Source organism: Solanum pennellii, chromosome 1 (assembly GCF_001406875.1).
Source record: "Solanum pennellii chromosome 1, SPENNV200".
NCBI classification, from domain to species: Eukaryota; Viridiplantae; Streptophyta; class Magnoliopsida; order Solanales; family Solanaceae; genus Solanum; species Solanum pennellii.
In genome coordinates, this window is record NC_028637.1 from 97176528 (window position 1) to 97204360 (window position 27833).

Here is a 27833-nt window from a genome sequence, read left to right on the forward strand (position 1 = left end):
ATTTCATATAAAAATAGAGTTTAAAATTTGAATTAAGTGGGGAGGAAATGGGGTTAATGCGAAGGTTAAAAATGTCAAATAAAAGGTGAAGATTCTCAAAAAGGCGCCACGTGACAAGATTCTCTTAGGCTGGTTTTTGTTATTCCACCCTGCCATTGCCCTTTATATAATTATATAAGTAGTAATTCCCAGTAAACACTAATTAGCAGAGAGAGAGTGAAACATCTTTGGTGTTCATGTGCTTTCTCCGCACATGAAAATGTACCAAATATTTTCACTTTTCTCAACAACATTTTAGTTTTTTTCTTCTAAGCTTTAAAAAAAATTCGACAGTTTCTTATCGAATTCGGTGCGTTAGTACCGCACTCACATTCAAGGTTCTGGCGTTTCTGCTGGATGATAGTGAACCGATTTCTTCGAGGTATTTTCCGGCAGATCGGAGTTTCTTCCTCTGTTTCTGAAACTATCGGTTACGGCTGGTTCCCGCGTCGGAGATTTAATTAATGCATTAAGAAAAACTCGAAATCTGATTTGATCGAAACTTGAAGCTGCTCCGGGAAGTTGTATCAGCATTGTATGATACTCATTTATTTGCAGGTATATTTAATTTTTTGATTGACGAAAAAATCTGTTTCTTCCTTTGGTAGATTTTTGGGTTAAAAGTTGGAGGCAAGAGCTTCTCACCTCATTATTCGAAGAAATGTATTAAATTTTCCCCCTTTGCAGATGCATTGACTTTTATCAGGGAGGAAATTGATTCCAATTCTCCCAAGTTTTCTGGCAGAGATATTAATTTGAGTGATCAGAGTTTCTTCCTCTGTTTTTGCTGTTCTCTGTTCAACATGAAAATTTGATCGCATTTTGATTTGTCTGTTCCAGCGGATTTTGGAATCTGATTTGATCAACTCACAAGTCGTGTGGAATCGTATGCGATCGTTGAATCAATCATAAAAAATTCCCAGGTAATTATTTATTTATATTTTGCTACATGCTTGTATATTTTAATTTTGCTTTTTAAGAAAATAATTTCTCAGTATCGCTGATATATTAAAGATATAATTACAGTTCAATATTTTTAAGTGATCTATTTAATAAAAATAGGTTTGCCTTGTGAATCATTAAGTTATAACTGGGAAATCGAGCCTTATCAGAGCTCACGTAATCAACTAGCTGAACTATTGAAGTTATTCACTATTAAAGTTATTCACGAATGATGCAATACAAAATAAATTTTGTATATTTGGACTAGCGCGGAAATGAAAAAAACAATATTAAATTGTCATATTTTTCAATATGGACTTGGTACATTGAATTGTTCAGAAATGACAAAATTTGTTTTTTTTTAAGTTTGTTCTTATTGGTGTTGTGGTCAATATTTGGAGTAAATGTTGATGGTGTTATTCTTAAATGCTGATATAGTTTGTTAGTAGATGGTTCACTTCATTAACACGTATAATATATAGTGGCTCCTTTTAATGCTCTTATTTATGTGCCATGCTTTGGAGTAAAATTGAGTTCAAATTTTACTATATAGTTTGACTGATTTAAAAAAACGTCAATTTCCTTTTTAAAAGAAGAAAAGGAAATTGTTAAAGAATGATAAAATTACCATATCGGTGGTTAATGAGATGGGTGGACTCCTTATAAGACTTGAGCAATCCTCCTCAAAGCAGGGGCACGTCTTACTCGATATTGGAGCCCCCGAAATCAAAATTGTTCACGCACCAAATGCGAAGCACTGGGCGTGAGGTGGGATGTTAAAGAATGACAAGCCTATCTTAGGATGATTGTTCAAGCTTTATAAGAAATACACTCATCTCATTAACCACCGATGTGAAATTTTTGTCATTTTTTTATATAAATCATAATTATAGTCATAATTATAGAGCTAGAGTAGACTCTACTTTTGAAGCCTCTACTTTTGAAGCATTAATGAGCGTTATTTCCTAAGTAGTTAAACTGCAATCGTAATTGCAAGCCGCTAGGTGTTTAAACTTTAAAAACACCATAATAAAGAGACTAATTAAGAGTTAAAGTTTTTTTAAAATATTTATATATTCATGGAATTTTTTCATTAGATTCACATATAATTTCATATTTTAACCAAACTTACATATATAAATATCTTTTAAATGATCTAATATGTGTCATTGACCCATAGCTTGAAATTGATCGATTGTAGAAAGTTCATATAATCGACTCAAACTAATCTGAATTGAGATATAACTATTTATATGTTTCTTGTAGAAGTTACGTGAGAATTATTTGTTACCCTAACGTAATGTAATTGCTAAACTAATGTAATAGAGTTGGCAAGTTTTCTCCTAGAGATAAGCTAAAGTAGGGATTATTGAGTAAGATGAATTAAGATACAAATTGGACAAGTAAAATAAAATAGAAAGAAATATTACTCACTCCGTCCGGTATCGTTTGTCATAGTTTTTATTTTTAGAGTCAAATTATAAAAATTTTAACTAATAATTTAAGATGTATTTTTCATCAAATTAATATGCGAAAAATTGTAATTTATTGTATTTTTCATATAGTTTTAGAATATCTAATTTTTTTGCTTAAAATATCAAATTAATAAGATATAATTTAATTTTGAAAATTAGTCAAATTGACTTTTGAACAATGCAACATGACAAGTAATATCGGACGAAGTAAGTAATTAACTAGACAAGAACTTTCTGGTAGTAGGTGCTCATTAATTAGTTTATGGTTTTCAAGCTGATACTACTTTCTAAATTAAGGTTGTTCACGGTTAGGTTTTAAATCTTTTCAAATTTATTGAATAAGTTGATATTTATTTGAGTTTGATTTTAACTTTTGAGAAATCGATAATATTTGATTTGATTTTTTTAAAAACATATCAAAACCGTACCTACAAATATAATTATATTGTATGAAACACAATATATTAATTATATAAATGAACTGACCTAAATCGAACTATGATCACTACTTCCCAACGTTCATTCATATATAAATGGAAAAAGGAATATGTTTGTAACACTATTACTATTCCCTTGGTAATTCCACATTACTAAAAATATTCATCAAAAAATAGTTATTTAGTTAAAATCAAGACAGAATTTTCTTTTTTAAATTTTGCCCTTAAAATTAATTATTTTTGCAAGTTTAAAGAATATTGATCATCTACATAAATAGTTCTAAAATATTATTTCCTATACACAATTAGTCAAAATAGTGATTAATGAGTGTGTATATCTAGTAAGTATTATTGATGAATAAGACACGTAAATAAAATATACCCAAAAAAAAGCTAAAGAGTAAAGGTATTATTTTTGAAAGAAACATATAGTAAAAAGAAAGTAAACAAGGAGTATTACATTATGAGCATAGAAAATAGAGTTCGAATGTGAACATATTTAATTAAGATGGTAAGGGAAATTTATGGAGCTATATACTTTATTAAACTGTACACTTACCCACTGACGATAACTTCGAGGATACAGTAATTTTTAAAGAACGATATGGTCAATGAAGGAGTTAGAAATTAGGAGTGACATACTCATCTTCCCATACCCAGACTTCAATTTCTACTTTCTTATCAAACAACCACTTATGTGTCATCCTCATCTCAATAAATACTTTTTCATGGGCTCCTCCTCCTTCCGTTTTATATTACTTAGTCTATATTGATCTGACATCTTTTAAACGATATTAATAAATAACCTTTAATTAAAATATCCTTAAATATATTTCTTACTAGCAACATTTCAGTAATATTGAAACAAATAAGGGTATAAATTTGTAAAAAATATTTTTTAAACAAATTTAGTTTGTTAAATCCTACTATCTAGTAAGTATCTTGCATAGATGTAGGAATAATTAGGTTTATTCCAACATCCCTCACCTCCCACGTGCCCATTTTTTCTCCTTAGACTAATTCATCACCTAGTATACAAAATTCAACGCCATCGTTCTTTTCATGAAAGATTGGAGCTCAAATTTGTATCCATTGATGAAGTTTAATACTTACTCTTCTTTTTCGACATTAAAACTGAGGGATTCTACATAGAAATCGACAGCAAAATTATGCTTATTATGTCATATTCATAACTGGGGACAAATCTTTGTTCTTTACAAAGGTACGAACCTAGTTGAACTTCACAAGGATAATGTAGTATCCACACGCATGATGCAACAGCGACATGGATATCTAATTACTCTCTCCGTCTCAAATTATTTGTCGTGTTTCTAGTATGAATTTTTGGTTATTTATGTCTAGTTATATAACACTTCTGGTAATTTTCTCAAATTTGTTCTCAACGCACGTAAAATCTCTCATAAGACTTCTAGTAAGTCAAATTTTGGTTTACAAATATGAAATGGTTGTAAATTCCAAGGAGGAATATTAATTGGTATTTAACTCTACAATTTTCTACTACTACATTACTGTTTCATTATAGGTCAGTCCAATTACGGTTATACCCATATCCTTTTAATAGAACAGGCAAGCTACGTAAGGATAAACTAGTCATGTTCAAAGTCCTTTTTAATTTGTGCTTTGCGGTTGTTAAACAGAATCATCCTTTATGTGTTCGTTGTGCACAAAGCATACTTTTGTCATGAATAGCTTCTTTATAAAGACTCATCTCATTTACTGTTTAGAATTCAACAAGCCTCCAACAGACCTTCTTACTTATCTCTCCTTGATTTCTTCTTCTAATGTATAGGTTCTAGGTTGCTACAACAAGTGATCAAGTCACTTAGAGATTAATTATGGCCTGTAGTTGTATATCCATAATGAACTCTCCTATGAACATAACCTCTAAAGATGCCTGGACGGAGCAAGACAACTTTCGGAGGTCATTTCCGAGCAAGGAGACTCGTGAAAAAGCTCAAATGAGAAGATCTTATTCCGACAACCACCTGTCTTGTCGTGCAAATCGTATCCAGAGTTTAGAAACTCAGCCAAAATTGAAGAGTAGTCGTTCTACAGGAGGTCCCTTTAAAATTCAGTTGTCAAGTTCGTTCCTCCCGGATTCTCTACGGTCATTCCTGTTTGATATCGAGACCAGTAAGGATATTAACATCGACGGTGTTATCTTTGAGAGTGATCATGATCATGATGATGACAACGAAGGGATAGAGACTGAGGAAAAGACAAGAAGGTCCAATTGGATTCAAAGGCTCGTGGAGCTAAAGAGGAATTGGATAGAGAAACAGAAGGAGGAGGATGCAGAGATACGTGAAGACAACCTGGAAAACAGTGGTGAAGACTGCGAGGAAGAAGGTTGTGAAGTAGACTATGAGGGTGACAATGAAGAAGCTGATGAGATGAACATTGATAGAGAATCATTCTCCAGGTTGTTAAGGCGAGTTTCATGGTCAGACTCCAAGCTTTTCTCTAAGCTGGCATTCTTATGCAACATGGCTTATGTTATTCCCGAGATCAAGGTTTGTTCACTTATCCAGGACATACATAAGGTTTTTTGTGCATATTTTTCTTTTTCTGGAAGTCTGATTGCTAAATCCCACCATGATAGCCAATTATCCTGTCATAGCCCTTTGTAAAACAAGCTAAGGTAGATTTCCCTGGGAAACCATATTCTGCGCTCAACGAAGGCCTTCCAGTACCGCCCCTAACACCTGCCTTAGGTGAATGTAAATAAGGTGATCATGTCTGTGCATCGATAAATTAGCCATGTAATCAAAGAGGGACCTAGAACAATTCAAGCCTCTCAATCAACATGCATGACTAATTAGTTAGTATCTATTTCAATTATTCTCATCAAGTCTAATAAATGAAAATCATTTGTCCAATATGCAGGCCAGGGATTTAGAAAGATGCTATGGTCTGGACTTTGTAACATCTTCCTTGGTGAAAAAAGCAGAAGCTATGGCTATCAAAGCCAAGTTCGACAAGGATTCAGTTTGTGTGCCAGTTCCATCATCAGATAATTCAGTGCCTAATCGAGATAAAACAGAGGAAATTGAGCATAAGTGTCTACCTCCGCCATCAGTTGCTTATGATATAGCAGCTTCAGCAGCATCTTATGTCCAATCCCGTGCTAAGGGCCTATTATCAGTTGGCAGTGAGTCCAAATTGGTAGTTGATGATGCGACCTTGAAAGCTAACAAAGGGTGCTCAGCAGATGAAAAAGATAACTCTTCCCAAAGAGTATACAAGTCAGAGATGGCTGCATATGTAGCTGCATCAACAATGACAACAATGGTTGCTGCTGATGAGAAACAAAAACTGGAGGCAGCGAGGGACCTTCAATCACTTCAATCCTCACCTTGCGAATGGTTTATTTGTGATGACCTGACCACATATACTCGCTGTTTTGTTATTCAGGTAACTCCTTTCTAGTAAACTTGATGACAAACAAAGGAACATGCATGAAAAAGTGTAGTGAAATAGCACAACTCATATAAACAATTGAATCTGCAATCGAAGTGGGACACTGAAAAAGAAACCCTCCGTTTCATTTTATATAGCAGTATTTGACTTATCACGAAGTTTAAGAAAAAAGAGTTTTTGGAATTTGTGATCCTAAACAGGCCATGACATTCCAATGGCTATAAAAAAATGTCATATTAAGAGTTAAATTATTTTCAAATATGGAAAGGTACCATTCATTTTTGGAGTGGATTGAAAAGGAAGAGTGTCATATAAATTTAACAGGTGTGGATATTATTCACGTTCATCCAGATTGAAAAGTTTATATGTGCGAACTGCAGGGATCAGACTCATTGGCTTCATGGAAGGCAAATCTCTTCTTTGAACCCTGCAAATTTGAGGTAGGCATCAGAAGTGACTCTCTGTATTTCTTGTTTTTATAATTATGGGAAAGATGAAGTGAATCAGCAACTAATAATTTCATTGTCGCAGGAAATGGATGTGTTGGTTCATCGAGGAATTTATGAAGCTGCAAAAGGAATTTATGACCAATACATGCCAGAGATAATGGAGCATCTGCAGAGGTTTGGCAACAAGGCGAAGTTTCAGTTTACTGGCCATTCTCTTGGAGGAAGCCTCTCACTTCTGGTCAACTTAATGCTGCTAACTCGGAAGGTTGTCAAACCGTCCTCTCTTCTACCAGTTGTCACTTTTGGATCACCATTTGTGTTCTGTGGTGGTCAAAAGGTGCTCAATGATTTGGGTTTAGATGAGAATCATGTGCAGAGTGTGATGATGCATAGAGACATTGTTCCGCGGGCATTTTCATGCAACTACCCAAACCATGTGGCCCAAGTCCTCAAACGTTTAAATCGTACATTCAGATCCCATCCTTGTCTGAATAAGAATGTGAGTACACACTCTCATACATCGTTTCTAGATTTAAAATTTTGAAGCTACTTCAAACCCCTTCTAATACATAGAATAACCAAGTTTTACAACTCAATGTTACTTCTAGCTTTGTGTAACAACCTAACCCACCCTGCGACGTGTGCTTGTTCTTGCAGAAACTTCTATACTCTCCAATGGGAAAGATATTCATCATCCAGCCTGATGAGAGGTCATCTGCCCCTCACCCTCTGCTTCCTCCAGGCAGTGGCATTTATTCCCTAGACAGCACCAATTGTGCATTTACTAGGAGAGCTTTCAGAGTTTTTTTGAATTCTCCACACCCATTAGAGATTCTAAGTGTCCCTACAGCATATGGTTCTGGTGGTACAATTCTCAGAGACCATGACTCGAGCAATTATCTGAAGGCTGTGAATAACATTATAAGGCAACACACAAAACTACTTGTCCGGAGAGTAAGAAAACAGAGGAACCTGATTTGGCCGTTATTGGCTTCACAATCTCCACATGCATGGAGCCATGAGCGCGACATGGAAGATAGGGGAATATTAAGAAAGGAAATAATGTCAAGCGTTTGATTTCCTAGTGAGAATTCATACCCCACCCATTGAGGCCTTCTCTTGCCCCAGACCTGCCAGCCAAATTATAAGTCTATTACAAGAGCTCAACCTCATTTGAGAATTGTTCTACCTAATTAGAACCTATAAGTTATCCTACAACCTATGATCTTTAGAGAACTATAAGAGGGAGAGATGGTTCAGCCTATTATAATTTATATGAAGACTTTCAATGTACTAATAGCAACAAAGTGCAGACATATCAGGAGAGCACATAAGCAAAGGAGCTTGGTTTGACTACTTTGGTGCATGATATCAGTAGCCATACTTTGGAAAAGAAGAATGGATATAGTAATTACTGAAATCATAAGAGGAAGTACATGAAATGTTGTCAAATTATAGCATCTTCTATATAGTCTACCGAGTCAGAACACCTTGTCAAGTAATTGTATCATGGAAATAGTTGTTTATAGTGTAAATAAAGTGTCAACTTGTGAAGTCTTACTTGAAAACTAGTGATAAGAATTTGTAAGCTCCTCTCACCATACACAATTACACACAGTACGGGATCATCAGAAGTTCATAATGCTCTTCTTATCAGAAGAAAGAAGCTATGCTAAATTGTCCTACATTGTTTAATGTTGTTTCAAGTACCCAATGTGAAATACAAAGCACAGACATGTTATTGTTATAGAAACCCACACTCCTTTCAGAAATGAAATGAGAACGTTTCAAGAGTTTGTCAAAGTGCACAACAGATGACGTCTGTATCTGTTTAGTTTTATATTTTTTGAGAAGCAGTGCTCTCTTTCAAGTTTCAATTGTCTCTCCCTTTTTGATTGAGAACCATACAGGCATTTATACTAGTTATTTTCTTGTTGCTTCACCTATCAAAAGATAAATACCGGCAGCCAAAAGTGTCATGAACAAGGTAAAATCACAACTGGTCTAGAAGGCAGAATGTAGGAGCGAATAACCTAAACACAAGCAACAAGAAGGATGGTGGAACTACAATTCTAAATGAACAAAAAAGTAGTTGTGTGACTTGGGACAAATTTGAGAAGACATATTACCTATTTTGACAAAGTAAAGAACCAAACAGAGATTAGCTATTCAACCTGGAAAATTTTTCAATCTTATTCCTTCCTCTCAACCTCCGCTTGTTTATACAAGACAGTAAGGTATTTTTCCTGTAGCTTAGCTACTTGAAAGGCGTCAATAATGGTGGTAGGGCTTACGATAGGGTTAATGTCTTGCTTCAATCCTGAAATAAAGCAGGACAAATAGAACGTCTCCTGTAAATCGGGATAGGCAGAAACCATGGCGGACATGGCCTCCTCAAACCTTTCTACGTATTGTTCAACATCCATATCTCCGCTCTGTTCGACACTGTTGAGTTTGCGCATTACGTCCATGGGTTCAGCACCAAACCGTTGACAAATGTCCACACAGAACTTCACCCATGTAATTACCGACTCTCCATGGTCCGAAACATAGCATTCGTACCAGTACTCAGCTTCCCATTAAGGCTTAATGTTAAGTGAAACATACGCCATTTTCAGATGATCTGGAATCTGACAAAGCTTGAAGCAGCTGTTGCATCGCCTTATCCAGAACCTTATGTTTTCAAGTTCAAATTCCGGGAATTTAAGTTTTAATTTTGGGGGTTTGTATCAAGCATCCATGATTTGAATGCAATGTGGAGGTGAGCTGGTTGTGCTCTGTTTCAAGCTTATCAAGTCGCTGGGCAACAAACGACTGAAGCTGCAACTCCATTCCCATAATGCCTTCCTCCAAGCCTTTGAGTTTTTGGTCAAACTCAAGATCAGCCATTTCAGATGAGCTCAAATGAGCTAGGGTTTTGATCTGTGAATGAAGGAGCTGCAGAAATCGTACGGGTATATGTAGCACTGATCAGTTAAGAGCATGGCCAGGTGCATATCCCAATGCACTATGCTAACAAACTCACACATGACAATTCCACTGTAGCCCTGCGGTTATTCGATTTGATTTCTCTTATTCGATTCGATAAAAATATTAATCTAAACAAAATTAAAATAAATTTAATTTGGATAAATTTTTATAATTTTAATTTAATTTAATTCAATTTGTAAGATTATACTGTATGGGGTATTATGTTAGTTGTCGTCGAACAAATTCACCTCCTTTTCATGTAAAGTTTCAATTAAAGATGTGATGTTTGCAATCTCTGATAGTACATAGTACATACTCAAGCAGATGTCTTGTTCCTTGAATGGCGGTTGACCTCTTGCTCTTGGATCACTTCCTGCCATTTTAATTTTTAACTCTTTGCGTATTGAATTAACTCCTTCATTAGCTAATTGTTGACCTCACTACTCATTAGACATATTTAGTTTTAGATGCATTCCCATGTATAGTTCAAATATTTGCAAATAATTAGGCTAATTTTAATGGATTGTGGGAGTGGACTATAAGCGTTTAGGGCTCAAAGCATATATTATATTTCAAAAATTAAATTGAACCATCAAAATTTTAATATTTTGAATCGAAATTGATAAATTAAAATTAAATTAAGTTCAATTCGATCAATTTTATAACCAAAATATGTCTAGAGTCAATTATAATCGTACCCTTTTCCGATTGGACAACAAACTCCCTAAGAATGCAAAGTTATTAATTAGAATGGGACTGGACCAAACGGCCATCGCTTTTTACGTTTTCCCAATTTGCTGTTTTTCTCCCACAAGGCCAGAAACTCCATTATTCTTTAAGTTGAGAAATTTGAAGAACTAACTAGTCGGTGCCGGAAAGTCTATTGTTAATGTGAAAAAAAAATGTTAAATATATCAAAATGTTCTTTAATTTTATAATTTTGAATATATCATGTAAAAATTTAAAATTAATCGATGCTTAAAAAAATATTTTTTTCAAAAACAAACTAAAAAGAAATAGAATATAACAAAAATGGAAGGAGTAATGTGAAAGGGAAAGAAATATTTACATTCGAGAAACGTGTATATTAGGAGAAAAAAAAACTAGTATAGGGAGCTCTATTCAAGGACTGCATGCATCCGGCGGTCCAACACAACCTAACGCTAGTTGAGATTAACATCGATGCACATGAGGTACTAACCTAAATCAATACAATTTTTTCCTAATTTTCAGACCTAATATCTTAAAATATGATTATTGAATAATTGAATTATGCGAATTAATTAATCTTTCAAAATTTTCTAAGTTTATCGTATTGAAGATTCATAATTCTTTATAACGCTAGAATTTTTTATATAATTAAAGTAAAAGTTTTATTTTTTATATAATGAAACAAAAAGTGTATGTTAAAAGGGGAACTTTCACATATAGCCACTAAACAATAGCCTAATTGTTCTTCGTAGCTATAATTTGATAATTATAATTCGTAGTTACATGTTATATGGAGGAGAGGCGAGCAAAACTGGGAAGAGAGAGAGCAAAAAGTGGAAGAGAGGTGAATTGTATATGTATATTGGTTAGGTAATTATATATTATACATATGTATTTTGTATATATGGCAAGCGCGATTGGGAGATAGAGGGGTGAGCGAGATTTGGAGAGAGAAGAGCGAGAGAGGGCATAGAGTGAGAGAGATGTGAATTGTATTCGTATATTGGTTAGATAATTGTATATTATACATATGCATTTGTATAAATGACAAGCAAAATTGGAAGAGGGAGGAGAGAGGCAAGCTATATTGGGAGAGATACGAGTGAGAGAGGGCAGAGAGTGAGAGAGAGGTGAATTGTATACGTATATTTGTTAGATAATTGTATATTAAACATATGCATCTGTATAAATGACAAGCGAGATTGGGAGAGGGAAGAGAGAGGAGAGCGAGATTGGGAGAGGGAAGAGAGAGGCGGGCGAGATTGGGAGAGAAACAAGCGAGAGAGGACAGAGAGTGGGAGAGAGGTGAATTGTATACGTATATTGGTTAGATATACATGTGCATTTGTATATTCTGGCGAATCATACATTTGTATACAAATGTATGTAGCTAATTATACAAATTTGAAGTCAGCCCACATAATTAATGTAGAATGTTAGTGGTGAGTGGTAACTATAGTAAATTATAGTTATAATAAGTAATTAAGTAGAATAAATTTGCTTAACCGCGTAATTTTCTCATATTAAAATTAACGGAACTAAATGATATAACATACATTCCATCAATTTCAATATCTTGGACATAGAATATAGCTATATATATAAGAATTAATTTTTAATAAAATTTAAAGGCCGAATAAATTTAATAATAAAAATCTAAAAGTCAAATCAATTATATTTATATTTTACATACGTTCAACCGTCTTTCATAATGGTGGTGCATTCACCCTCACAAAATCATGAGTATGCCTTTTTACCACGTAACCAACTCTAATGTATTTTTGCTGGTTGTAGCCTTAGCTCTAGTGTTAGAATTTGTAATGGTTGGTGCACCTAGCACACTAACTCGTTGTACCCCTTTTGAGTAGTTAATGAAAGTTTTGATCTTTCCTGCCATAAAATAATACTTCATTTCATCGTATTTAAATTTGAATTTTAAATAGGTTTATCTTTAATATTATATTTTTCATATATCTTTTAATTTTTTTGATTTGCCAATTATTGCAACTAATATTATTTTTTACATAGTTTTTATATATATATATATATTTTATTTTATAAAAAAATTAAAGATTTCACGCGCAAATTTTCGATCAAAACTTAAACTGTTTGACTATCGAAAAATAAAAAATATTAGCAGTGAAAAACTAGAGAAAGAAAATATAATAATGCACTTTTTTCATAACTAAACTGTTCATAATAATAATAATAATTATTATTATTATTAAAAAAAGAATTAAATTCAAAATTAAAAAAATATATAGAAATCTCTTTCATTATCCCCTATTATTTTAAAAAATTTATAATGTATCTGAGTTGCATATTAACGTATATGAGCCAATATTTAATATATCTGAGCTGGTATTTAATGTATTTGAGCTACATATTACGTATCCGATTTAGTTTTTAATGTATCTGAGACAATATTTAATGTATCCGAGCTTCAATTATTGTATCATATCTTTTTAATTTTTAAAGTATCAATATAATTAGAAACTTATTAAGAATAAATTATAGTTTCATATTAAAACTGTGAGATTTATATAATTTACACGAAAAAAAAAACAAGAAAACAGAAATTGAACATGGTTTGGTTAGAGGGTTAGGCCTAAGGCCCATCATCGCCAAGGCCCACACTATAGGGGACCGTGTCTCAGATGAGATTGTTGGCCCAAAATGGATTACGTGTAGATGCGCATCTATATTTGCTTTCCCAAATAAGCAAGTATGTAAATTGTATATTACTTTACTCCAAAAAAAGAAAAGATCAATAGATTTTTGATATATAATTCAAAATGAATTTATTGATCATTGTAAGGCAGATTAATTAGACATATTAATGACCCTGAATAATTCCATGTACAATATAGAAATACTATTATTTGATTAATTAAATTCACATAGTTTGTTAATTAATTTTATAATTTTATAGTTGATTAAAGGTGTTTTTTTCTTTAAAAAGACAATAAAATTGATAAGTAGCATTAGTTGTTTTCAAAAGTTAAAGAAAGGTATAGTAGATAAATGTGTGATTTAACTTGTCTCTTCTAACTTTGGATGTGCGCTGGTAACACTTAAACTTATAGAGAGTAGATTAAGTAGACATATGTGTCATATGTACGTCTTACATGATCAATTTGCATCCTTGGTAGATTTATCCGGATGAAATACATATTGTTCGAGGAATCCTAGGTCAGAGTAAGTGATCATTAACAAGAACATTTTATTGCATTGTAGAATTTTATTCAAGACTTGCACAATTTAATGATGCCACGTGAATCACCAAAAATACGTGGAGTGTAAGGCTAACCTAATAACCAAAGTTTTGTGAAGAAACATTTTTGTCCTTATTTTTTCTTTTCGGCGTGGATTAATTTATTATAAATCATGTTTTGGAGTTATCGAATAATTTGTGAGTAACAAAATTACTTGAGATTTTTCTGTTAAAGCTCTTTTAACTTATAGTGTCTTTAGATAACTGTTGCAGTTAAATCAGTTAAAAAGACTAAAAAAATATCGCGAAACACAACAAAAATAATTCAAATAAATCCCACATAAAATAAAAAATTAGATTTTATACCGTAAGTGGTCATTAATTATACCAATAATTCTATTTTTTTGTGATTTTATAGTAATCAAAAAGCTATCATTTGCTACAAAATTTACCTACCCACCCCTTTTGATTTTCTTTGAATAGAGAAAAGGAGGATAAAAGGGGCCAAAAGAGATCAACAAAAAAAAAAAAGAAAAAAAAACAAATCTCTCTTCTCCTTTTGCCCAATTGGAGTGTTTTTTTTTTTTTTCTACATCGTCAAAACCAATTCCTCCCTCTTTCTTGAATTCCATTTTTCTCTCTCACACAGACACACAGTTCAATCTGTGCTTCCCATTCGCACACACCCTCTCTCTAACGCTTCCCTTGAAACACATTTGCCTTTTTCCCCAATTTATATATCTTTCCCTTCTCTGTTTTCCTTTGGATTTCAAGAACTCCCCTTATGTACGCTTATTGGGAATGAAAAATTCCATCTTTATTAGATAGAAAATCAAGAAAAAAGTTGTGGATTCGTCATTCTGTTGTATTTCAGGGCTTTCTTGATTTCTTGGAAGTTCTGTTTTAGGGGTATCGGTTGCTGTTTTAATCCATTGATCAACTATTTCTATCAGACCTCTCTAGGGTTCCTCTTGTTTTTATTTTTTATTTTTAGGGAAAGGTGGGTTTTTTAATTCATCATTTTCTTCCTTTTTGGTTGATATATAGGAGGAAACAAAAACTGCTATTGACACCCTTTTTGGTTTGCAATTCAGGAATTAGCGTTGCTTTATTGAACTGCTTTGTTGGGGTTCTGTTTGTAATCAGATTTAGCTTTTGTATGAGATACATGATAAAGGGGTTGCGTTTAGTTTTGTGAGGATAAAGACTAGTTTGAAAACTTTTTAGCAGCATTTAGAGGGTAGCTGGCGAAAAAGGTTGGATTTTTATTGTTAAAGTTCTTGAAACAAGAGAGGAACTTTTGTAGTTGGGTTATACAAGTAGTGTTGTATGGGAGAACATGAGGAATGGGCAGAGCCAAGTGGGCTATTACCGAATGGGTTAGTGCCAGATGCAGGACCTGTCATCAGAGTCCTCGACTCTGAGAGATGGTCAAAGGCTGAGGAAAGGACTGCAGAGCTCATTGCCTGCATTAAGCCTGACCAACCATCTGAGGAGCGCAGAAATGCTGTTGCTGATTACGTCCAGCGGCTCATCATGAAGTGCTTCCCATGTCAGGTTGTCTTGATGTTCTGGTTACATTCAATATTGTTGGAATTTTCTGTTGTTATGCTGTGTAATAGTTTGCTACTTCTCTGTGGTACGTGTGTACTTGTGGTTATATTTTGCTACTTCTTTGCGAAAAGGACCAACAAATTTCACTTGTTCTCAATGCATTAGGAACTCTAGTGTGCATTGTAAACTTCTGGAATGATGTATATCTTGTTGAAACAGTGATCTTTAATTTGTATTCTGGAGCTCTTTATTGAATATATGTCAGGTGGGTAACTAAAAACATTTGGTTAAATGTTGGATTTGCTTACCTAGGTAATATTACTATGAAGAGGAGATTCCTATTTTTCTTTTATTTTCCAGAATTAAAGGGATCGGATTAGATACAAAAGTTGGATAGAAATAGTTGGGGATATTATGAAGGCCAATGAGTTATGAGGTGTGAAAATGGAAGAGAAGTTAGAGTGTGGGTATGTGGTGGAGATGGGTGAAGAGAGTACAATGTGAGCTGGTGATATCTTTTGGTGGTTCAAACTATGGTCTTGTAGTCATTTTTACCCCTAAAAGTGTGGAGTCATTGCTCTCATAGTCACAGTTTTAATATGTCAAAAAACGTTGTTCTATGTCAGATATGTGTAGAAGTATTGACTTTTTTGGGGTGAAATGAATCTGGGGTATAACTGTGCATGAGTTGTACATTTGACTGTGCTAATTTTTTGTTTGTTTCAAGTCTTTCTTCACGAAGGAAGTGAATACTTGGATTTTCCATATGGGACTTTGTTCTCCTTGCTCATCTAAACACAAAAAAGAGAACAAAAGGAGCAAATGTTTCAACCTTGTTTATGTGTTGTCACATCTTTTGGGATTTTGCTTGTTATTCCTTTAATGTCTTCACATTTCCCAGGTTTTTACATTTGGTTCAGTGCCCCTGAAGACTTATCTTCCCGACGGGGATATTGATTTAACTACCTTCAGTAATAACCAAAGTTTAAAAGATACATGGGCTCATCAGGTTCGTGATATGCTAGAGAAGGAGGAGAAAAATGAAAATGCTGAATTTCATGTCAAGGAGGTTCAGTACATTCAGGCAGAAGTAAGTCCTTTTTATAGACTCCCTTTTCCTTAAGGTTTGCATGCATATTCTTAATCTTCTCCATTGGTGCCTATTAGAGTGAGTAGGTAGTCGTGACTGGCTTTCTTTAGTAGTAAATGGTGTTTGGCAATTTGTGACTTTTGATAGGATGGAGAATGTTCCTTGTGTAAAAAGAAAAGATAGGATGGAGAATGTTTTTGGAGTAATTTTTTTTTCTATTATAGGGAGTTCTCATCAGGCATTTTTAAATTTCGAAAACAAGATTGTACCATGATCATCTTTGTTGGTTTTATTTGGGGCTTGAATTTCACTTGTCCCTTTTGTGGGATTCTATCTCTGGATCTGTAAAGATATCGGCGTCCATGCTACTATACTTTGATATTTGTTTTGAACTTTCGAAAGAACATTCAAAAATTTGCTTTGTTACTATTTTTTGGGTCAATCTTTTGAAACTTTTTTGCTATTTGGCTTTTCTGAGATTTTTTTCCCCTTTTATTTTGATGCAAGAAAGCATGCATTATCTAGTTTATTTCTGTGGTTTATGCAATTGTTTTATCTTGTGGTTTTGGTCAGTTTAGTAGCGCAGATTCTCATGTTAACTAAGATTTGTGATTCTTCTTTGATAATCTTTTTTAAGGCGAAGAAGTTACCATATCTAGTACTCCTCCGTTTCAAAAAGGATGACCTAGTTTGACTTGAAACGGAGTTTAAGAAAAGAAAGAAGACTTTTTAATCTTGTGGTTCTAAATTAAAGTTATGTCAAATGTACCAAAATGTCCTTTAATCTTGTGGTTTTAAACATGCCACGTAAAAAGTTAAAGTTAAAGTATTGCCACAAAAAATAAAAGGGTCATTCTTTTTGAAGCAGACTAAAAAAGAAATAGGGACATTCTTTTTGAAACGGAGGGAGTACTTACCATCTGTTGTATTGATTTTTGATCAGCATAGACTGAACTATTCCTATCTTATTAAAAAAAAAGGAATTATTCCTTTGAAAATAGGTGACACTCATTTAAACCTTTTTTTTCTGGAGTTGCAAAAGCAGTGAAACATTGTTCTCATTTTAATTGAGACGAGATCTTAATTAACATTAAAGGGAGATCTTGTGAACATTAAATGTCTGGTTGTATTTGACTGTAGTTATCAGAGCAGAGTCATATTCCCGAAACTGTGGCAATGCTATATTAAGTTTCTTTTCAATGTGAAACAAAAATATTATAGAATCTGATGGTGTTAACATTTGATATCGTACATTGAGATATTTTGAGACTTCGAGGGATTATATGTTCCAACTTTCAAGAGTAATCTATTTATGGGATTCCTTGCCAGTAAAATAAACCCCATTTTTGTGTCTAATATTTCATGTTTGTTACACACCACTTTGAGGTTCTGCAATATCATCTTAGTTTAAAAGTGTTCTTGTGAAGCACCCAGTGGTGGTTCAAATTTCAACAGAGATAAAAACACTAGATGGTCTCTTCCCATTATCCTAGCCTTGGTGGACATGATAACCTGGCACCTATTGCTAGTGGGAGGTGATAGACAACCTGTGGAACTAGTCGAGGTGCAAGCAAGTTGATCCGAACACCATGGTTACAAACGAGTGTTCATGTGAATGCTTCTATATATTGAATATTGCATCTGGAATTTAACATACATACATTGAATTTATTCTACCTTTTCCCTATATTTAATGAAGTTGTAATGGTATCAATCATATATTCTGTTTATATAGTATATTCTGTCAGAAGAAAAATATATCGAGAGCCTATTTCGAGAATTTGGGGAATTTATCATGTAATTAGTTCTATATCTATAGTTTGATTTGTTGTGATGGTTGTTCCCAAGGCCAATAAATGTAATACTCCCTCCGTTTCTATTTGTTTCTTAGTGCGGGTTACCTCTTCTATCATGTGGGTTGCTGTTATTGCATAGGAGCGGGGGTTTTTACCCTGTGCGCACCCAAAGGATAGCGGCAGCCTGATTCCTTGTCATAAAAAAAAATTAGAGTTGTTTATGTACCAAATGCCCTTTGAATATTGTGGTCTTAAATATGCTAGGTAGCATGTTGAGTATAAACCGTTATTAAATAGAAAAAGTGATATATTTTTTTTTTAAAAATAGACTTAAAAGGAAAGTATGACAAACAAAACTGAAATGTAAAGAGTACTTTTTATGTTTTCTTAATTCTATTTTCGTTGCTTTTAGGAATGATTACAGTTGACATTCACTACAGTGTTATTTTATTATAACTCTTAGACAGAGACATTTTTCTCTTGTCTTGTTTTGTCCGAGTATCTGCCAGGAACGTATAAATGGATCTATTAATTCTCCATAGAAAACTTCGTTGGTGGGGTTTGGCTCTTATCAATCAGATGTAGTGATGATTAGCTACGTCATTTTTGGAGCTCCTGAGGCTATGTATAGAATTTTTTGAGACTTTTCTGGTTGGATTATGTACTTCGCAGTTGCTTTTCGTAAGTTGCGAGGAATATCCTCCACTTCCACTAGTATTTTGGACCAAGCATGGCGCACTAGGAGATTATAGTGTCGAGTGGAGTTGTGTGAGGAAGGATATGCTATTTGAGTTTGTAGCTAATACTTTTATTTAAAAAAATAAAAAAGAAAGAAAGAAAGAAAGCCAGCAAGCTAATACTTCAATTTGAATAATGAATCATCTTTGACTATTTGGGTAGCTTAATAAGGGTTGTAGTTGCAAATGTTGGTTATATAGTTGAATGTTCTGTTGTTCTCTTCATATGCACCATCGTCTTGTTGATTATATTATTCCTGAATCCCTCTCACTGTTCTCTTTCTTTTTCTGCTGCAGGTGAAGTTAATAAAATGTTTAGTTGAAAATATCGTGGTTGACATATCTTTCAATCAGCTAGGGGGTCTATGTACCCTTTGTTTCCTGGAGGAGGTGTGTAGTTTCTTATGCTATAACAAGGTCTGCTGTTTGATGATACAGCCGTAGGGTTAACATGCTGTGCTAAGTTATTACTTTTCTAAATAGAACTAGTTTAGAAATTAACAAATTCTTATTAAAAGGACAATGAACTCTTTACTCTGTTTGTCTTTTGTAGGTTGATCACCTAATAAACCAGAATCATCTATTCAAGCGCAGTATTATCTTGATTAAGGCATGGTGTTATTATGAGAGCCGTCTACTGGGTGCTCATCATGGTCTCATTTCAACTTATGCCCTGGAAACCTTAGTTCTTTATATATTTCATGTGTTCAACAATAACTTTGCTGGGCCACTTGAGGTGCATGCTACTTTTACTTCTGTGTTTTTTCCTTTTGTTTTACTGGTTTTGTTTTTTATTTTTTGATGTTTTCATTTCATGTATAGGTCCTTTACCGCTTCTTGGAGTTCTTCAGCAACTTCGACTGGGACAACTTTTGTGTTAGTTTATGGGGTCCTGTGCCAATTAATTCACTTCCTGATGTCACTGGTAATGACCATATGTAGAGTCTTTTTTTTAAAAAAAAAAATTTCCTGTAGTTTGGATTAAGTTTGTTTAATGGCTTAATTTGTTGTTCGTGTTACAGCGGAACCTCCTCGCAAAGATGGTGGGGAATTGCTTCTCAGTAAAACATTTCTTGATTCCTGTAGCTCCGTCTATGCTGTTTTTCCCGGCGGGCAGGAAAACCAAGGGCAACCTTTCGTCTCTAAACATTTTAATGTGATAGATCCTTTACGAGTAAACAACAACCTTGGCCGTAGTGTGAGTAAAGGTACTTGAAATTTGAATATTCCTGTTTACTAATCTGTACTATATTACACTTGCCCTTAGTGAAATGTCGTTCATGTTTTTATCCTTAAAAAACATAATATACATTGGACGAAATAGTAGTTTATGTTATCTTCCTAATATGTAGGAAAAAAATTTATCTGAATTTTAGGTATTGAATCCTTATTTGGAAAATTTAGGAAGTCCTAAATGAAAATAAAACAGTATTCCCTTCCTTGTGTGATTGGATAAGTTCATAATAAATTTATTTACTAGAAAAGAATAACAAATAATTTCTTTACTTTTGCATCTACACACATCGGTAATGTACTCTCTTTCCTTCTTAAGCTAACGAAAAGATTGTGTAGTAATATACAGTAAATACTGACTTCAAATATGTACTGACAATGTGTTTATTATCTGTCAAAGAATTTAAATTTTAGTGAAATGAGCTTATATATTCCTACCCGTTTGCCGTTTTGGTGTTTAAGGTTTAGGCTTGGGTTAGCTTCAGAATTCTAAGTTTGATAACATGTTAAGTTTTCTATATTTTTATTGAACTGAGAACTTTTATTTATTAGAATTAGTTGATTGTTTTGTAGAAGATTTAAAAAGAAACAAAAATAACATACTAAATAAAAGTACTTTTTCTTCAAATGTAATGACATACACCTTTTAACAATGTCATTGCATTCTTTCTCAAAATAAATAAATAATGTCATTGCATTCTTTCTACCTCAAATTATGTATTTGATTGTTTGTCGCTGCCTGCATTTGGTGGTCTATATGGATGGAGAGGAACCATAGATGTTTTAAAAACAAGAGTTGCTCTATGCAGAATTCGAAGTGGAACTGTTTTTTTTGTTTTTTGGGTGTAAACATGAATATCCTCAAGATGCAGAGGATATTGCTAGTATTTCAGCGTTCTTATGATCCCCATAGGAGTTATTTTCTTTTGCAACTTTTGGATGTAAGTAGTACTAGAATACTCCTTGTGTCTTCTTTTGTATATAATACAAGTTACCATTCTTTAAAAAAAAAGTAATTTAGAAAGAAATCTTAGGTAGAATAAGATAACAAGCACACTAAAATGTCATAAGGACGGTTAATAATTGTCAACTTCAGATGCCTATGTGATATAAGTTTTAGCACTCGTAAAATGAGTAAAATGTGGTAAACTATCAAGAAAACAAAACCTACATGCAATGCGCATATAGTCAAGTGGTCATGTAAAAAAGGATGAGTTTGTTTACCTTTCGATCAAATGCTACTTCTATGACACTTTTGTGCAATGAAGCAAGTAGAACACAATGAAGGAAGAATCACTTAAGTGAGTCAAACCCTTAAACATAATTAACACTTATCATTTGAAATTTGTTAATTTTCATGTTATTATTCAAATAAATCTTTTAATTATTATTCATGTTATTTTTACCCTTAGGGGTGACCTAAAGGTTTGGGCTTAGGACTTACATGTTAAAGGTCTCAATTTCGAAACCCCTTGTAAAGCAAGCAAATGGGTTTGCCTTCTGGATCAAGCTCATCGCATTGGGCTTGCCTAGTGTGGTTACCTTTCCTGTGTGGTTTGCGAGTTATTGCATAGGAGCCGAGGTTTTACCCGCTGCGCGCCCTTTGGTTAGCGACTGCTGGTTTCCCTTGTCAAAAAATAAAATAAAATAGTATTTATGTTATTTTTAGAGTTTATTCTTATTTAATACAAGGGAACTCATGTGGTGCTTACTCTAGAACTAGTAATGTCAATATGACTGTTGATGTCATCTTTTTCATTCTAAGTTGCTCGGACTCTTCACTTTTGGTGCCGCATCCCTGTTGACGTGACATGGGGTGTGGGATCCATACTTGATTTGCTCAACTGATTTTGGGTACTTTGACCAAAATCAACAGAGAAATCCGAGAATGATATAACAATTTCTGTAATGGAAATAAAAGTTAAAGATGAAATTGAAGAAAATGGAGTACCTTGTATAGAAATCTCCATCCGTACCCCAAATCTTATATTTAGATCATGAAGGATCCACACCCGCACCTGACACCCACACTCGAGTCTGTGCAACTTAGATTTCATCAACTTCCATTCATCCCTGGCCATACTTGCGGAGGTCTTTGATCATGAGCATTTACTTATATTTGGCTTTAGATCTCATTATTTTTCCATGAGTTTTCTTTACTAATTTGATGCTAGATTTAATTATATATGTTAAAAGTTCTGACGTTTAATTTTTGCCACCACTGACAAGTGAGGGATAAACCTAGAGGAGAACACCCTCCACCTAATTATCTTGAGGTTGGGGGTTTGAGTAAATTGCAAAAGGGAAGGTCTGGGGACTCCTTGGCAGCATGTCAGTTTGACCATATCAGGAAAAAAGGGGGTCCGCACTACTGTTTTTTGCATGATGCATGTTAGTGCACTAGAAGAACAGAAAGTTACAATTCGATTGCTTACTGTCGTAGCTAAACTTTCTTCGACTGGTAAAAAAATTGAGTGAGGGAAATTCTTGAGGCATAGCCTTGTATGGATACTGCTTAATAGCAAGTAACTGCATGGTTTCAAAAGATCTGGTTTTGACATGCTCTTAACATAATTGCTTTCTGATACTTCATATTGGTCTGATTATTATTCTGGCAGGTAACTTTTATAGGATACGGAGTGCGTTTGGATTTGGTGCCAAAAGGCTGGCAAGATTACTGGACTGCCCCAGAGAAAATATAATTTATGAAGTAAATCAGTTTTTTATGAATACATGGGACAGGCATGGCAGTGGCCAAAGGCCTGATGCCCCAGAGGCCGAATTGTCACGCCTAAGATTGTCAACGCCAGATGACATACCAGACTCTCAGAATTTCAGTGTAACCTCCAGTGGAAAAAAAGTGAAGAAGGTGGAGGGAGCCAATCCACCGAATGTTTCTTCTCAACATGGTAATCATTCTTCTGGAACCTTTTCTAGAATGAGTGATTTTTCTGTTTCCTCTTATTCTGAAAACCAAAAGAACCATGGTAATTTGAGAAGCTCAAGGGTTTCTGATCAAGTGCAGAAGGAAACCACTTCCTCTCAGGTTTTACATTCAGACAAAATTCAGAGAGAATCTAAATCTGATCAAATAGCGAATGATATCCAGGGTAGGTTCGTTTTTGCCAGAACAAGGTCTAGTCCCGAGCTTACAGAAACCTATGGTGACGGTAACAATCAAGGAAGACGCGGAAGAGCTCTAGAGACTGCAAAAACACAACCCACTCTGTCGAGGCAGGACAGCAGTTATAAGAGGAGGAACCAAGGATCTGAAAATGTAGCAGGTCAGAGTGGTCGATCTTTAAATGATAGCATGCCAAGACACGTTCCATCCCATCAGAGTCATGATCCTATCACCGAATCTAACTGCGTATCAAATAGCTTTCATCAAGAATCAGGCATCGATGTTCTGAATGAAGAGCTATCATCCGCTGGTGGGACACATGGGATGCATCAGGAAGAGCAAGATCTTGTGAACATGATGGCATCTACTTCAATTCATGGACTTAATGGGCAAATTCATTTTCCTTTTAACTGGGCTTCAGCTCAATTACCGTTTCCTATCTCTCCTTCATTTCTGACTTCTATGGGTTATAATCAACGAAATATGCCAGGAGTTCCCACAAATATTCCATTTACGAATCCTGCATTTTCGAACATGCCATATCCGCATAGTTTGATTTCACCCCATCTCAACCAGTACTTCCCAGGCCTCGGGTTCAATCCAACTTCTGAAGATCCAGTTGACCGCAATATTGAAAATTTTAGCTCTATGGAGATGAACTCAGGCGAGGCAGAAAATGATTTCTGGCAAGATCAAGATGGTGGCTCCAGTGTTGGATTTGACCCAGAAAATGGAAATTATGAAACACTTCAATCTGAATTTAAGCAACAGTCTGTACATTCAGGTTTTAACTTTGTTCCTTCAACTTGGGTTAGTGGCTCTGGCAACCCTCTGGGAGCTCAGCAGAAGTATATGAAGGAAAAACATGGGCCAATTAGGGAAGAGCATTCTGATAAAATTCAGTTTCAGGATAGCCGGTTGAATGACATTTATGCTGAAGAAAGGATGGCAAGTTCCAGGTTCTCATCCAGTGCTCATAGTAGTTCTATGAGAAGTAAAACCTCCTCTGAGAGTTCTTGGGATGGGTCTTCCGCTAAAAGCTCAAAGTCAACAAGGGAAAGGCGGGGAAAGAAAACAGGTGCTTCAGAGCCAACTACTGGTTATGGAAAAGGTAAAATGATGTCTGACCATGTTTCAGATCAAGCTGAGGAGGAGGATCAGGATTGGAATTCTGTTTCAAATGCGGGTACTGAAATGGCTGAGAGAAACCAAGGACCTCACTCTGTTATTTCCATGCACCTTGCAAGGCATGTGCCTGAACATGAAATTGCTCAGACTAGTGACTCGGACACAATGATACCCATTACACCAATGCTTATTGGGCCTGGTTCTCGGCAAAGAACGACTGATAATTCTGGGGTTATTGCATTTTACCCCACTGGACCACCAGTTCCATTTCTAACTATGCTTCCAATATATAATATTTCACCTGAGGCAGGAACTCCTGATTCTTCAACAAGTCATTTAGGAGGAGAAGAATGCCTAGATCATAGTGATTCAGCCCATAACTTTGAGTTATCTGAGGGACTTGATCACTCTGAAGATTTAACTCCATCCAGTTCTTTCAGAGGGGCTACTTCTTTGGAGCCACCTGGTGAACGGAAGCCTGATATACTTAACAGTGACTTTGCTAGTCATTGGCAAAACTTGCAATATGGAAGGTTTTGCCAAAACCCTAGACATACTGGACCACTAGTTTATCATTCTCCAGTAATGGTACCACCTGGATATTTACAGGGTCGTTTCCCGTGGGATGGTCCTGGAAGACCTCATTCAGCCAACATGAACGTCTTTACTCAGCTGATGAGCTGTGGTCCTCGTGTATTGCCCATTTCACCCGTACAGTCTGCTTCTAATAGACCTCCTAATGTGTTTCCGCGGTATGTTGATGAGATACCAAGATTCCGTAGCGGGACAGGGACATACCTGCCAAATCCTGTAAGTAGTTGACTCATCAAACTTTTACATTATTAAATTTTATTTCTCTCTCTCTCTATTATGTCGCTTTAACTGATAGTTATTAGGTGGATGTTAGAGTGGCTCATCAGTTGTGAATGGGTACTTGGTTTCTTTATATATTCTTGGGCAATCCTCACCTCATGACCTAGTTTTTGGAGTTGAATTAGTTCCAAGGTCCATTTCTTCATCTGATGTTAGTGCCAGATCTATCCCAATTCTTGATTTACCCGATGTAGGGTCCCATGTTATATTGTACAATCTTCCAGATGTCCAGTCTTGAGCATGTTTCTGTGAGGGAGAGGGGTCTTGGAAAATCTTCACCTAATCAGCTAGCTTCTTGGGTTGAGTTAGGCCCAAAGTTCAGTCTTCACTATGTATATCTTTTGTTTGAAAAAAAATATGCAACTCTCTCGTTTCTGAACCTCTTATTTGTGCTCATCCTGTTGTATGTAATCTATGGATTTATTAAGCAATTCAATGTTTTCATTCTGTTCGTTTCACATAATGTTCAAGCATTAGTATAAAGAATAAGGCTCAGTGCCTCTTTTATTAGTCATTAGGGGGAGACAGCATTATCCTTGTAACTTATTCCACGAGAGATGTTCTTGAAAAGTGAATCTCAATGCTGCTTTACTTTTCAATGCTTTTGAGTTGATGTTTGAGGATGGTAACAGTCATAGATGGATTTATGTGCTAAATATGGGACAAATGAATCCGTGGTCTTTCCGTAAAACTAGATTTTATGTATACATTTTCTTAAGTTGGTACAATATTATTTGCTTGCATCCATACTACAAAAGATTAAATGGAACAGTTGGTTGAATGTTGAGTTATTTACCTTGAAGACTAGGGATCAAATCCCACTTCTTACATTTTTCCTTTTTTTTGGGGGGTGACATCCATGTTCTAAAAATCATAAATTCGCCTCTAGTTACAACAACATTTTGCCTATATTATGTCCATGAATCTTACATGCAGATTGCCTTTCTTTCCATTTGGGGGAAGCTTGATTTTATGTATTTTAGTATTTATTCTTTTATTCTCTGTACGCAAGATCTTTTTAGATTGATACGTGCTTACTACATTTCAAGTTGATATTTTACCTTTGCAATTTGGTGTTGCGTCAGAAGGTTTCAGTTAGGGATCGACACTCATCTAATACAAGAAGGGGAAATTACAACTATGAGAGAAACGATAACCATGTTGACAGAGAGGGGAATTGGAATATGAATCCAAAATCTCGTGCTGGTGGGCGCAATTATAACCGCAGCCAATCTGAGAAATCAAACTCAAGAGTGGATCGGTTGGCATCCAGTGACAGCCGGGCAGACAGATCATGGAGCTCACATAAACATGATTCTGTTCCTTATCTGTCCCAAAATGGCCAATTGCGTGGAAATTCAAGCCATAGTGGCCCTCCTAATGTGGCATATGGCATGTATCCATTAACAGCAATGAACCCAAGTGGACCGACTTCAAATGGGCCTGGTGGTTCGCCTGTTGTGATGCTGTATCCATTTGACCACAATGCTAGTTATGGTTCTCAAGGTTCACAAGGAGAACAACTTGAGTTTGGGTCTCTGAGTTCAGCAGGTTTCTCAGGTGCAAATGAACAACCTCAGCCAGGTGAGGGAAATCGACAACGGGGAGCCTTTGAGGAACATCGATTTCGTGCAGTTTCTGGGCAACGGTCTTCTCCAGATCAGCCATCTTCACCTCATCATCAAAGGTAAACGAAGGTAATATTTATGGTTTCCTCATGGGCTTTGTTCAAATCACGACTCTAGGGCATTTGTTCCAATTGCAGCATCTTATTTGTGAAACTGAGCTGGTTTTGCCTTTAGGTTAACAGACAGTCTAGTCTTCTTATCTTCTCTGGTGATGAAACTTTCTTGACTTTTTCAATTCATATTACTAACAGGAGGATTTAGTTAGTTTGGAAGATCAGTGGCTGGAAGGAATTATTATTAAAGGGTACAAATTCGACATCCCTTTCATATTAAGCTGGAAAGAAGACAATGATTTGGTGATGGAAGAAACAGTGGTGAGGGGCAGGTGTGTTGCTACCATCAAATCATAGTTTTTTCAGTGAAGATCTGGACCATGAGAAGTTACTCTTCAGATTTTACTAGAAAGTGGTCACATCTGGTCCTTCCGCTCTTATTTTTGTATGTTAGCTATGAAATCCTTTTTTAGCTGCAGCAACCCTCTTCAACGAGATATAGGTTTTATTCTGTTCTTGTAGATCATTGAAGTAGAAACTTTTTCAAGAATTTAGAGTGTAAAACTTGTTATAGTAGTTTTACCATAAAAAAAAGAGTTCCATTTTAAATAGAATGTACTGTATTAGCTTTTGTCAGCAAAATGAACTTGTACTAGTTCAATAGTTCAGCTCACTGGGGGATATTTTTAGAGTGTAGTGATGTGATTTTGGTGGTCACAGAATTTAGAGTCCTTTTCAAACATGATCTTTAATCTGCTGTGCTACTAACTGTTCAAGGCAATTCTGCATCAGGGTGTTCTTTTTTTTTTTTTTTTTTTATTTCATGTTATTGCTTCTAAAAAGCACGCCCGTGGTGTCAATGAAAGCTGGTATAGAGCATGAGATACCTGGGTTTCAACTCCAGCAGTGGCAGAAATCTGTCCAAGTTTTGTGGATAGA

At 35.0% G+C, this 27833-nt stretch overlaps 2 protein-coding genes across 9 annotated transcripts; both read left to right on the forward strand.

The window, feature by feature from the left end:
• The first annotated feature begins 193 nt into the window (after positions 1–193).
• LOC107010660 (phospholipase A1 PLIP1, chloroplastic) lies at positions 194–8653 on the forward strand. Of its 4 annotated transcripts, none has more exons than XM_015209962.2 (7): positions 194–597; positions 727–962; positions 4704–5427; positions 5801–6328; positions 6715–6774; positions 6866–7282; positions 7441–7860. In XM_015209962.2, exons 3-7 carry the CDS (start codon positions 4750–4752, stop codon positions 7858–7860), a joined length of 2103 nt encoding a protein of 700 aa, XP_015065448.1. In that variant the 5' UTR covers positions 194–597; positions 727–962; positions 4704–4749. The 4 variants fall into 4 exon arrangements, with proteins under 4 accessions (XP_015065448.1, XP_015065440.1, XP_027772332.1 ...); XM_015209954.2 differs by having other exon boundaries at positions 880–962; XM_027916531.1 differs by lacking the exons at positions 194–597; positions 727–962 and adding an exon at positions 3950–4115.
• A 5552-nt stretch (positions 8654–14205) lies between these two features.
• On the forward strand, positions 14206–27636 carry LOC107007188. Of its 5 annotated transcripts, XM_027916534.1 has the most exons (10): positions 14206–14678; positions 14773–15235; positions 16134–16322; positions 19153–19272; positions 19409–19591; positions 19678–19780; positions 19878–20063; positions 22707–25150; positions 26299–26900; positions 27093–27636. In XM_027916534.1, the coding sequence occupies exons 2-10, from the start codon at positions 15008–15010 to the stop codon at positions 27100–27102; spliced, it is 4065 nt and encodes a 1354-aa protein (XP_027772335.1). In that variant the 5' UTR covers positions 14206–14678; positions 14773–15007; the 3' UTR covers positions 27103–27636. The 5 variants fall into 5 exon arrangements, with proteins under 5 accessions (XP_027772335.1, XP_027772339.1, XP_027772337.1 ...); XM_027916538.1 differs by having other exon boundaries at positions 14206–15235; positions 26299–26910; XM_027916536.1 differs by having other exon boundaries at positions 14206–15235; positions 26302–26900.
• The last annotated feature ends 197 nt before the right edge of the window (positions 27637–27833 follow it).